Raw genomic sequence first — 12,857 nt, forward strand, 5'->3', positions numbered from 1 at the left:
ACTTTGGTTCCTGACTCCCTGACTTTGGCTTTGGACTTCTGGACTCCCTGACCTCGGCTTCTGGACCTCAGACCTGCGATACTTCTACAGTGATTCGGATTTGGCGCCTCGGACCCTCCTGCTTACTGGCTACAGACCTCGGACTGCCTCTGGACTTTGCCTGACCCGGCCCCAGCCGTGACATTATGCATGTGCTGAAGGCTTGGTAGAGTGCTGACTTAGTATCATAATAAGGGCAGGGCTGGTGTAGTTGAGACATTTCCATTAACTATGGCTAAGCAAGCAAACAAGCCATGGGATTCTCCCCCCAATGTATGCATGCACACACTACAGCATGAATTCCTTCAGTGGATGTAATCATAGTTTACCAACTTTACTTATGGGCAGAGAAGCTTCATGTTTCAGATCCTGGGTGAAATGTGAACGCTGCTTAGCTCTAACTATATTAGCAATACAGGACCACAGTTAACAGGGTTGTTTCAGAAGGTAGCCATGTTAGACTGCAGTAGAACAGCTAGATTCGAGTCCGCTAGTCCCTTGGAGACCAACAAGGTTTTCAAGGCATATGGTTTTGAAAGCCAAAGCTCCCTTCATCAGACACAAATAGACATGGGGGTCTCTTGAAACTTTTTATCCCAGTTAGAAGTGGAAGGGGTATGGTGAAGAATGCTTGTAAAGTTAATTCACAAGTTCAGAACAGTGCAAAAAGAGCTCGTGGTGCAGAGTATTAAAGCTGCAGTACTGCATTCCTAAGCTTTGCTCATGACCTGAGTTCGATCTCCAGTGTGAGCTGGGTTTTCAGGTAGCCGACTCGAGGTTAACTCAGCCTTCCATCCTTCCGAGGTCGGTATGAGTATCCAGCTTGCTGGGGGGAAAGCGTAGATGACTGGAGAAGGCAATGGCAAACCACCCCGTAAAAAGTCTGCCGTGAAAACGTTGTGAAAGCAACGTCACCCCAGAGTCAGAAATGACTGGTGCTTGCACAGGAGACCTTTCCTTTTTAGAACAGTGGATTCTCCCCGCCCCCCCCTCCATTAATGGAGATCTAGGATTCTAATGTCATTACAGAAGCTAATTTCCTGCCCCCAAGCGTTTCCCCTCTGCTCTAATCAAGCTAATTACTATGTACATTGTACCTTCACATCTTTTATAGGCATTTGTTGTAACACAACTCCTGACTGGGATAAAAATATTCAGATAACTCCATTCCTACTTGTATCTGATGAAGAGAGTTTCACTCTTGAAAGCTTACACCGTAACACTTCTGTTGATCTCTTAAGTTGCTACTGGACTGAAATCTTATAGTGAGCAGGGGAAGTACTGCTCCAAAGGGAGAAGAGAGCTACACAGACCTACTCCTGATGTGTGCTTAAGAAATAAGGGAGGTTTCATCTCTGCTGACCTACAACCCTGATCCTATTTCACTGTTTATTGAATGTCCCATCTGGTTGAGCAAATAGTCATGACTCCTTTTCAGGGCTGATTGCTCTATGTTAAGTAGATCTGCGGTTGCTTAGGAACATAAGAGATACCTTGATGAATAAGAACATAAGAGAAGCCATGTTGGATCAGGCCAATGGCCCATCCAGTCCAACATACTGTGTCACACAGTGGCCAAAAAATCCAGCTGCCATCAGAAGGTCCATCAGTGGGGCCAGGACACTAGAAACCCTCCCACTGTTACCCCTCCCAAGCGCCAAGAATACAGAGCATCACTGCCCCAGACAGAGAGTTCCAACAGTACACAGTGGCTAATAGCCACTGATGGACCTCTGCTCCATATTTTTATCCAATCCCCTTTTTAAGCTGGCTATGCTTGTAGCCACCACCACCTTCTGTGGCAGTGAATTCCATGTGTTAATCACCCTTTGGTTGAAGAAGTACTTCCTTTTATCCATTCTAACCCAACTGCTCAGCAATTTCATTGAGTGCCCACAAGTTCTCGTATTGTGAGAAAGGGAGAAAAGTACTTCTTTCTCTACCTTCTCTATCCCGTGCACAATCTTTTAAATCTTGATCATGTCACCCCTCAGCCGATGTTTCTCCAAGCTAAAGACCCCAAGCATTTTAACCTTTCTTCATAGGGAAAGTGTTCCAACCCTTTAATCATTCTAGTTGCCCTTTTCTGGACTTTTTCCAATGCTGTATTTTTTTTGAGGTGCGGTAACCAGAATTGTACACAGTACTCCAAAAGGGCAGAATCAGACCATCCTCCACAGTCCAGCCTTCTTTTCAAGAACTGAAGCAACCAGCCAGTGCTCAGTGGTCTATAGTGAAAACTAGCCATTTTTCACCGCTAGCTGACTTTGGCTTCTTTTCTATCTACTTCTGCTGCTGCTAGCTTAATCCAGGAAAGTATGTGGGGAGAACCCCACACATAGAAAAGCTCCTTTGTATCTTCCCCAAACAGCCCCTGTCATGCACCGCTCCACACATAGGGGGTTTCTGGATGAGCGGCTGCTACGGGTAAAGAGTTCTGAATCAAGGCACTGATAACAAGGGAATGTAGGAAAGTATACTTGAAAAGACATCAGATTCTCAAGGAATGTAAACAGTCTTAATGTTGATTGTGGTGATAAACTCAGGGTTGACTGACCCTTGGCTCTTTTAAGCTTGTTTTGAGAATACCAGTGGCCAAATAAATGTGTTGCATTTCTTATGAATTGAATTGATTCCCTGCAATGGGCATAGAAATGGGAGTCCTTTCCAGGTTTTTATTTACATATTTATTGAAAGGAAATCAGGCATTAGGTGTTTCACACCCCATGCATTTATTTCCCTTGGGTGGTTTTGGGGTGGACTTCAAATCAGCATTCATTCAAAGTGAAACAAGGAAGAAGCAAAAATCTAGGTCAACTTATTACTTTTGTTGTTGTTGTGTGTCTGCAGATGATCCAGGTGTGTGGTTTTATTGTGGAACCAAGACTCCTGAGACAGCAAATTAAAGGGCAGATTAGTCCAACTGAACTTGCTGTCTACCTGCGGGAGACGAGACCTGGATTTCTCGTGGCTTCGGTACTGGCTTTACATGAGAACAGTAAAATGGAATTGGAAGAAGCAGACTCTTACATCAAGGTCAGCCACTAGGCATTTTTGCTGCTTTTATAGTTGGAACTTCCAAAATAGCGCAGTTCCCATTCCTTGACTTCATAATTAGAGGGCAAGAAACGACATTAAAAAGTTTGAGTCATTCTTCTCATACAAGTCCTGAAACAGCAAGAGGGTAACTTCAGTGAATGCAGTTAACTCTTTTTTGGAATTTAAGCAGAAGAGCTAACTTTCTGTTATAGTGATTCTCAAGCTTTAGCAACACAGGGAAAACCTACCTTTTGGGGCAGATTCCATGCTTCAAGCACTGCTATATTTACCTAACACAGGACCCAAGATCTAGTGACTTGGAACAGTAAGCACTGTGGTACTTCTCTCAGGACAAGCTCTGCCTAACTATTCTTTAGTATGTCCTCATGAGCATGTATACCCAATACATGAATGGCGTGTTTGTGGTTCTGGTGGGAGCCATTCCCATGATTGCCATCACCATTATGAGAGTTGTGTTTGACCTGGTTTGCATGTTAATGTGGTCTATGCAGATTCATATTTGGCATAAGTTGGGGCTTCTTTTCTCTGGGCTGTGCTCAGTACATTTATGCAAGTGTGTAATTAAGCACTCTCTGGAGATCCAAATATAATGGGAGCCATTTGCATAATCAAGATCTGCTAAGCATCAAAAGACAAGCAACCACAGTTGATATAAGAGACAAAAAACAAACAGGAGCAGGAGACAAAAACTCTATTCCAAATTGCCAATCCCATTTCATTTCAGTCTTTATCTCATGAAAGAACTGATAACAGCACTTTTGCAACAGTCTACCCCAGGGGGTTATATTCCCGTTAGAATTATTCAGACTGCACCGATCATTCCCATGAGCAAAGGTGGGGGTGTAGCCAATTCATCCCTCCTCCAGTTTCCCTTTTCTGCTGTTCCAGGTATGTGCATCCTCTGTCTCTCAGGAACAGCATTTTGAAGGGTCTTTTGCACTGCATGCAGCAGGAGGGGGTGCACTGCTGACAGAAATCCTTCTGTGGAGATTTGTATCAGGACCCAAGCCACTGGAATAAATCCATCTGTATCCTGCACTTGTTAGATTTCTTTGTGTGTCCCCCCCCCCTTCCTGTTTTGTGGTATGCTATTGCTGTGCTCTGTTTTATTTACAAGAACAGTTTAAATGTTCTTCTGGGAGTAGCTCCTTGATGTATTTTTCCTTCTTTCTACTACTTGGGAAAGTAGATGCTGAGTGCCAAGGAGGGAGATGGTGTTCCCCAGCTCTTAGTGGACTTCTGGGAAGCTCTCCTTGTAGCCTGCTTCCAGGAAGAAGTGGTGCGGGAACTGCATTTTAAACTTGCTTCCCAGTACATTTGGAGGCTGTGTAGGAAGGAGTTTCCCGATACGAAGCCGCTGAAAACCACAGAAGATCTGGTAAGGTGCCATTTGTATTGAAGTACCTGCAGAATGCTTACCGAAAGCGGTAGAGCTCTTATTCATGCCCCTCCTGCACTGATGCTCACATCTGCCCTGACCCATGCTGTCATCTGAAACAGTCTACAAGTGCATCAGCTTCCTTTAGATAGAGAAAAAAACCTGGATATTTAAACAAACACTTAAAAAGCTCTCCAAATTCTTTGTCAAGGAAAATTGAATTCTATAAAACGAATCCTGCAAATTGTGATTGCATGCAGGAGGGGCTACTGGCAGGGCTAAGGGCAGGGGTGGCCAAACTTGCTTAGCGTAAGAGCCTCATAGAATAAATGTCAAATGTTTGAGAGCCACAAGACATGAATGTCAGATGGAAGGAAGGCAAATAGATGGGGGAGGGAAAGGTAGAAAGAAAGCAACTTTAAATGCATTCTCCAAGCCACTGGCTAGCTTGGCTTGGAGAAGTGATTTTTTGTTTAATTTTATTGTTATATATTCCAACACCACTACACCTCTGTGAGAGTCCCAGGCCATAGATACATTATAATATTCCATATATTGATAATTATTAACATTTCATCCAAATACAACTCCATCCCTCTATTTAAACTTCTTATCCATTCATTTCCTTATTAACCAACCAATCGTCTTAAATTGTTTAAACTTTTCCAGATACCTCACCATCTTTCTAAACCAGCCCTCCTCTTGTTTCCTAACCTTTAATCCATTCATTCTTCGAATCTTCATCCTTAAATACTCCAATATTATTATATTATTCATTTTGTCCATCCAGTGATTAATTGTCAGTTCCTCAGCTTCTTTCCAATTCCTTGCTGCTACTAACATCAAATTAATCCATTTACTATCCTCTTTTGATCCTAATCCCACACCATCCAAATTAATAATTGCCATTGCTTTAGATATACTTATTTTCCTTCCCATAATCTTTGTCATCTCTATGCCAACCTGAACCCAGAATTTTTGCACTAAGGGACAATCCCACCACATGTGACTGAAAGTTCCAATTTCTCCACATTTCCTCCAACAATTTTTACTCCCTGATTTAGAAATATAATACATCTTAATGGGTGTATAATACCATTTCTGTATCATCTTCAATCCCTGCTCCTGCATGTTGTAACAAAGGGAGGTAATCTAAAAATTTTCTCCCAATCTTCATCTAAAATTTTATCTTCAATATCTGTTTCCCAATATTCCTTCAAAAATTCTCTTGAGGATTTCCCTGTACCTAATAAAATCTTATACAATTTTGAAACTATTTTTGACTTATCTTCTCCATACTCTTTCACCAATTTTTCAAAGGGAGTATTAATTCTTTTACCAATATTTTTAAGTTCTTCCTCCTTCAACAATGAGGAGATTTGACTTTTTAACAACCAATTAATATTATTCAAAATATTATACTCCTCTTTTTTCACCCCATCAGTATCCTAAACCTCTTTCAATTCTCGAATCGTAATCCTCTTCAGTTTATCTCCTACTTCCTTTGATAGTGATCCCCTTAATGGAGCAAATTTATCATAATACCACATTTTAGTAATAGATGATATCTCCGGAGCGAGTTCTTTTGTCCACTTCTCCCATACCCTACTGGGCCCCATAAAGGTTGATAATTTATCACCTATCTTCTTCCTCCTTTTCGTTCTATCAAATAAACTTTCCTTTCCTCCTACTACCTCTAAATTTTCCTTTTCTATCCCATTCAGCTCTTCTCCTAACTCTCCCTCCAACCAAGTCATTAAGTGCCTTAATTGATATGCATCATAATAGTAAATTATATTGGGACTCCCCCATCTTTAATACCATAATATCTATACCTACTAGCTGTCATAAGAACATAAGAGAAGCCATGTTGGATCAGGCCAACGGCCCATCAAGTCCAACACTCTGTGTCACACAGTGGCAAAAAATGTTATATACACACATACACTGTGGCTAATAGCCACTGATGGACCTGTGCTCCATATTTTTATCTAAACCCCTCTTGAAGGTGGCTATACTTGTGGCCGCCACCACCTCCTGTGGCAGTGAATTCCACATGTTAATCACCCTTTGGGTGAAGAAGTACTTCCTTTTATCCGTCTTAACCTGTCTGCTCAGCAATTTCATCGAATGCCCACGAGTTCTTGTATTGTGAGAAAGGGAGAAAAGTACTTCTTTCTCTACTTTCTCCATTCCATGCATTATCTTGTAAACCTCTATCATGTCACCCCGCAGTCGACGTTTCTCCAAGCTAAAGAGTCCCAAGCGATTCAACCTTTCTTCATAGGGAAAGTGCTCCAGCCCTTTAATCATTCTAGTTGCCCTTCTCTGCACCTTCTCTAAAGCTATAATATCCTTTTTGAGGTGCGGCGACCAGAACTGCACACAGTACTCCAAATGAGACCGCACCATCGATTTATACAGGGGCATTATAATACTGGCTGATTTGTTTTCAATTCCCTTCCTAATAATTCCCAGCATGGCATTGGCCTTTTTTATTGCAAACGCACACTGTCTTGACACTTTCAGTGAGTTATCTATCATGACCCCAAGATCTCTCTCTTGATCAGTCTCTGCCAGTTCACACCCCATCAACTTGTATTTGTAGCTGGGATTCTTAGCCCCAATGTGCATTACTTTGCACTTGGCCACATTGAACCGCATCTGCCACATTGACGCCCACTCACCCAGCCTCAACAGATCCCTTTGGAGTTCCTCACAATCCTCTCTGGTTCTCACCACCCTGAACAATTTAGTGTCATCCGCAAACTTGGCCACTTCACTGCTCACTCCCAACTCTAAATCATTTATGAACAAGTTAAAGAGCATGGGACCCAGTACCGAGCCCTGCGGCACCCCACTGCTTACCGTCCTCCACTGCGAAGACTGCCCATTTATACTCACTCTCTGCTTCCTATTACTCAGCCAGTTTTTGATCCACAAGAGGACCTGTCCTTTTACTCCATGATTCTCAAGCTTTCTAAGGAGCCTTTGATGAGGAACTTTATCAAAAGCTTTCTGGAAGTCAAGGTAAACAACATCTATCGGGTCTCCTTTGTCCACATGTTTGTTCACCCCCTTGGTTTCTTTGATGCAAAAACAAATCTATCTATATCTCCTTGCCACCTCTTCAGTACATGTTCTGGTATATGCCAAGGCAATACATAAAATAAGTCAACCTAGGAACTAGAAACATTTTAACCATAGCATTCTTAGTACTAATTGATTCTTTCCTCTTCCTCCAGTCTCTCATTTTAACTTGAATTCCACTCCATATTCTTTTATAATTATACTCAAATATTTTTTTAATATTCCTAGGAATATTTACCCCTAGATATTTCACCATTTTATTTGCTATGGGAATACCCAAAATTTTTGAAGCTGCTAATTGTAACCCTGGTTTTACATTAACACACACCATCGAAGATTTTGAAAAATTCACTTTTAACCCTGACACTTCCTCAAATTCCTGTAATATCTTTTTTAAAGGTGCCACTGCGGGCTCCACATCCTTAATTGTCACCATCATGTCATCTGCATACATTGTTAAGAGATTCCCATCTATTTTCCCTTTACCTGGAACTTCAAAGCCTATAATTCTTTTATCCTTTTTTAATTTATTCACTAACGGTTCCAATGCTAAATAAATAACATAGGGGATAAAGGGCATCCCTGCTTCGTACCACTCATTACCTGAACATATCCCTCTACTGATCCACCAACTCCTATCAATGCCTTGGATTTAGAATATATTGCCTCAATCATATTTTGAAATTTCTCCCCAAACCTATACTTTTGAAATATAATCTTCATGTACGTCCAATCCACAGAATCAAAGGCCTTATAAATATCCAACGCCAAAAGCGTAAGCGGCAAATCCTGATTTTCAGCTAAATAAACCATACCCATCACCTTCCTAACTGCCTCTACTAAATACTTTTGAGGCATAAACCCAAATTGATCTTTCCCTATCAATTGTGTTATACATTTTTTAAGTCTCATTGCCATAACCTTGGCAAATATTCGATAATCCATATTGGTGATAGAAATTGGCCTATATGAATCCCTTAAAGTCTGATCTTTCCCAGGTGTCGGAATTAACACCAATCTCGACTCCAACCATGTAGGCGGTGTAGGAGATCCATCCAAAATTCCTTGAAACAATTCAGTCACATGAGGCACCAATATATCCTTAAAATGCTTATAAAATACCTTTTATAGGCTTGGAGAAGTGATTTAAAGAGGGAAATGCCTTCTCCAAGCTTGCTGATGGGCAGTGGGGGCTTCAAGAGCCGCACAATGTGTGTGAAAGAGCCACATGTGACTCCCAAGCCACAGTTTGGCCATCCCTGGTTTAAGGGAATACATTCCCCAGCCCTCCTTGACAGAGGTCAAAGGCCTGCATGCATTTCCCACATGTAGTCCCCTTTCCCTGCTTCCCCTTTCCCTGCTTCTCTCCAGAGCGCCATATGAGGGTAACCATCTCAGGTTGCAAAGAAAGTGGCAGAAACCAGAATATGCTCATTTTTATGTCACATCTGTTTCTTATGATGATGAAGAGAGATAAAAGATTTGTGTCTCCTAGATTTGTGTCCTTGCTCATGCAAATACTGCTTTGCTTGCATTTAGGATTTGACTAAATACATTGACACCAGGCATTGCTCATATTTTTATTGTTGTTTTTGTTATTGTAGTTTTCAGGCTTGATTTTACAGACCTCAGGGGCTAGAATATTGCTTTTATCTGACTGCAAGCTACGATCGAAAGAAGCGCAAAGTTGCTCAGTCCTATATTTTGTGTTATATATATTCAGAAGCACAGCTTACACAGAGCCTTTGTCCTTGATGCTTGTGCATGTAAAGGACAAAACCCCCAATGAACAATTCTAATACAGGTTTCTCCCCACCACCACCTTATTGTACCTTTACAAAGGAACGAAGGAAAGTGAGGGTTTTTTTAATATTCTCAATACAAATCACAGCTAACCTGGAGGGCTGAGCAGTGTAAACAGCATTACTACACCTTAAATTTACTTTTGCATAGCTTGGGAATTGAAGTGGAAGTTGAACCAAAACCTTAATCTGTGTTAGCTTCATTTTTGGTCTGCCTTTCTTGCAGAGACTCAGAGTAGCCTACTGTTTTTACTTGTGTTGGAGACAGATCAAGATTGTGTTGGAGATAGATCAAGTCAAGCAAGTTTGTCTGTAGCGGTAGAGAAGAACAAGAGTCCAGTAGGTATCTGAAGAAGTGAGCAGTGACTCACGAAAGCTCATACCCTGCCACAAATTTTGTTAGCCTTTAAGGTGCTTCTGGACTCTTGCTCTTTTCTACTACTTGTACTGGGTTTAGAATTCAAAATGGCCAGAGCCAATACTGGCATTTGCTTCACTAGTCCCCACTGCCCCTGTAAAAAGAAGTCCACCTCTAGGGTGGGACACTCTGCAGCTGTCCTCATACTTGCCACTGGAGATCAAATCATCTAGATGCTGTTAAGAAACAAGGTGGCTCATTTTCAGAGTACAGTATAAAAGGTCGATTTCAAGAGTGCTTGGTTTTCATCCCAAGACTTTCATCCCCACTGAATTTCTTCAGAAACTTTTCTGACTCACATCAAACTTTAGACAACAGTTCTTGTTTTATTGTCTTCAATTTAATTTGCTTTATTGGAATATTTTTAGGGGGATTTGGAGATAAAATTTCAAATTACATATAATACAGAAAAGTTTCTGTATGTTTCTTTTATCCTTCTCCCTTCCACACAGGTAAACTCCTGTAGTCATTATGGACTTATTTTTCCTTGGATTTCATTCATGATGTCATTAGCACCTCCTTCGGAGCAGAACTCTTCTGAAGATCTTTCAAAATTACAGGTATGACTGCTTTCTTCCATCTTCTCTGCAATTTATCCTCTCAACCACCACACTGTGTGTGGTGTGTTTATGACTGTGTTTATGTGCGTTAAGTTTTGTTTTTGGCAAGACACCATACCTCACCTATCATGCTTTGCAGTCACACAGCACCTGGTTTAAACTGAGCTACTTCCCATCTGAAGCAAGCATGCGTGTTTGGCACACAAATGTAATATCCAGGGCTTTTTTTGTATCAGGAAATCCTTTGCCTATTATGTCACACACCCCTGATGTAGCCAATCCTCCATGAGCTTACAGGGCTCTTGGTATAGGGCTGACTGTAAGCTCCAGGAGGATTGGCTACATCGGAGGGGTGTGGCCTAATCTGCAAAGGAGTTCCTGCTACAAAAAAAGCCCTGGTAATACCTGCCTTGGCTGCAGACCTTTGGGGTGCTTACTATGCACCTTTAAGTCTCACAGTTGTTTTTTTCTTTGAATCAGGCCCCAGTGTCTGCAAGATAGAGGGATGGGATTGTCTTGTGTAGCATGAAAGTAGACACACAACTGGGAGAACCAGGAGTGGTGGAGGCGGATATGGTGGCTATGAATTTCCTGCCTTGTCCTTTGAATTGGACTAGAGGATCATTGGGAACCAGCTGTATGTTTTCTGTGGAGCCGAAGCAGGAATTTTAAGTGTCTTCTTAAGTGCAGCTCCCTAAAAATAAGACCCAGGGGAAAATATCTGACTAACTTCCACTTAAGCAGGCCTATCTGTTTTACAGCTTAAAACTGATTACTTTTTCTTTTGGTGATTACTGCATTGTAATTTTTAAACAGCAGGTATATTGTTACTTCTAAAGCTCTGTAATTTTTTCTCCCTCATGTCACATATGCCTGGTCATTTTTTCTACCTTTTTTCAGTCTCTCCTATGCAGCCCACACATCGATGTAACTTCTATCCTGTCATTTCTGGAAACCCTTCCTGACAACACCATTTCCGGTCTAAGCATCCATATTCTTTGCAATACACAGTTAAGGCAGTATGAGACGGCCATAGACAGACTCTTGGAGAGGTGCCCTGAAGCAGTCATTCCTTATGCCCAGCATGAGTTGAAAGATGAGCATCAGGTGAGCTGTAGTACTTGATTTAAGCCTTTGCTTTGTTCTCCATTGCCTTTGTTGATTAACCTGTACCCAAGGACCACAGGAAGTCTGTGCTCTGAGAAAGAGAGCAAGTTACTTCTGGGCATTTAACAAACTTGTGCTTTCCGGAGATATACACCTACTTTTTCAGGTTTTTTCTGAATTATCATTGGCAATGTTCCCTCTAAGCTGCAGAGTCTTGTGAGCAAAAAATTCTATTTTGTGAGCTACTGGCATGAAAGTTGTGAGCTACTGCATAAATTATTGTGTTCTGGGGTCAATTTTCTTGACCTAAGACAAAAATGTGTAAGCTGGAGGCTAAGAATCTGTGAGCTAGCTAATGCTAACTCAGCTTAGAGGGAACACTGATCACTGGTATGAAAGATGCACTGAATGTTGTTTGAAATATTCCTCTTTGTTGTGAGGTTGAAATAGGTATACTTTCTAGTCTTGAAGCCAGTCTTGCTTCTACAAAAATGGAATGAAAGTGGACAAAAGCATACACCACAGTCGGCCAGTGAAGGCAGGAGTTGATGTCCCCTGGAAACAAGTTTGGGGACCTGAGTTTCAGCTAAATAGCCACACAGAGGCATGGAAGGGAGCACATGTGTTCGTCATATCACAAGGGAATGCAGCTGGTGAGGAGCTTGACTCCAGGAATAAAGAGAAAGGCTAGAACCAGATGCTGTTGTGTGTTGCACTGTTCAAAGCTTTGAGTGGCACTTGATGCCCTCTTTGCACAGCACATTTGATTCTGACTTCATTTATCAAGGTGCCACAGCATTTTGTTTGTTTGTTTTAAAGCCAATACCACTCCTGCTGTCTTGGAAAGGGACGCAGTTCACATATGTGCCAACTGTTGCCTTTTTTGTTGATGGGTGCTCCATCTGCACCACTGATGGCCAGCCTACATGTATACATTGCACAGCTGTGAGATTCAGTAGCTGAATGTTGAATTTGGCATCCTAAATGTAAGGGTAGGAAGCAGGTTTTTAAACTCTCAAAACTAAGAACAGGTGTTGGTAACATCTGTTGATCTCAGCAGTGTTAGTGGAGTAAGCTTTCCAGCAGTCATTAATCTGTGCAGGTCTTAGAAGCCAGCTTTCCTTGTCTGTCTTTAATTCTTTAGACTTATATCCCACCCTTCCTGTGAACAAGCTCAAGACGGGTCACATCAATCTATTAAAATTGTTCATTAAACAATTCTGCCATTTCTGGTCTTGCTTTTTTCCCTCTGGAATCTATAGTGGCATTAGAGAGGCAGCATGATGCAGTTGTTAGCATGTCAAACCGGGATCTGAGAGACCCACCATTGTTCCATAGAAGCTTCCTGGGTGACCTTGGGCCAGTCACATTCTCAGCCTGATTTACCTTGCAGGATGTTATGA

At 41.7% G+C, this 12,857-nt stretch overlaps 1 protein-coding gene across 1 annotated transcript in view; it reads left to right on the forward strand.

The window, feature by feature from the left end:
- HPS3 (HPS3 biogenesis of lysosomal organelles complex 2 subunit 1) overlaps positions 1-12,857 on the forward strand; it is a 35,418-nt gene that overhangs the window by 20,494 nt on the left and 2,067 nt on the right. The window contains exons 12-15 of the mRNA XM_060242328.1: positions 2,890-3,075; positions 4,289-4,477; positions 10,240-10,347; positions 11,248-11,454. Coding sequence (XP_060098311.1) covers positions 2,890-3,075; positions 4,289-4,477; positions 10,240-10,347; positions 11,248-11,454 — 690 coding nt within the window. The remainder of the gene's footprint in view (positions 1-2,889; positions 3,076-4,288; positions 4,478-10,239; positions 10,348-11,247; positions 11,455-12,857) is intronic.

The sequence above is a fragment of the Heteronotia binoei genome, chromosome 6 (assembly GCF_032191835.1).
Source record: "Heteronotia binoei isolate CCM8104 ecotype False Entrance Well chromosome 6, APGP_CSIRO_Hbin_v1, whole genome shotgun sequence".
Taxonomy (NCBI): domain Eukaryota; kingdom Metazoa; phylum Chordata; class Lepidosauria; order Squamata; family Gekkonidae; genus Heteronotia; species Heteronotia binoei.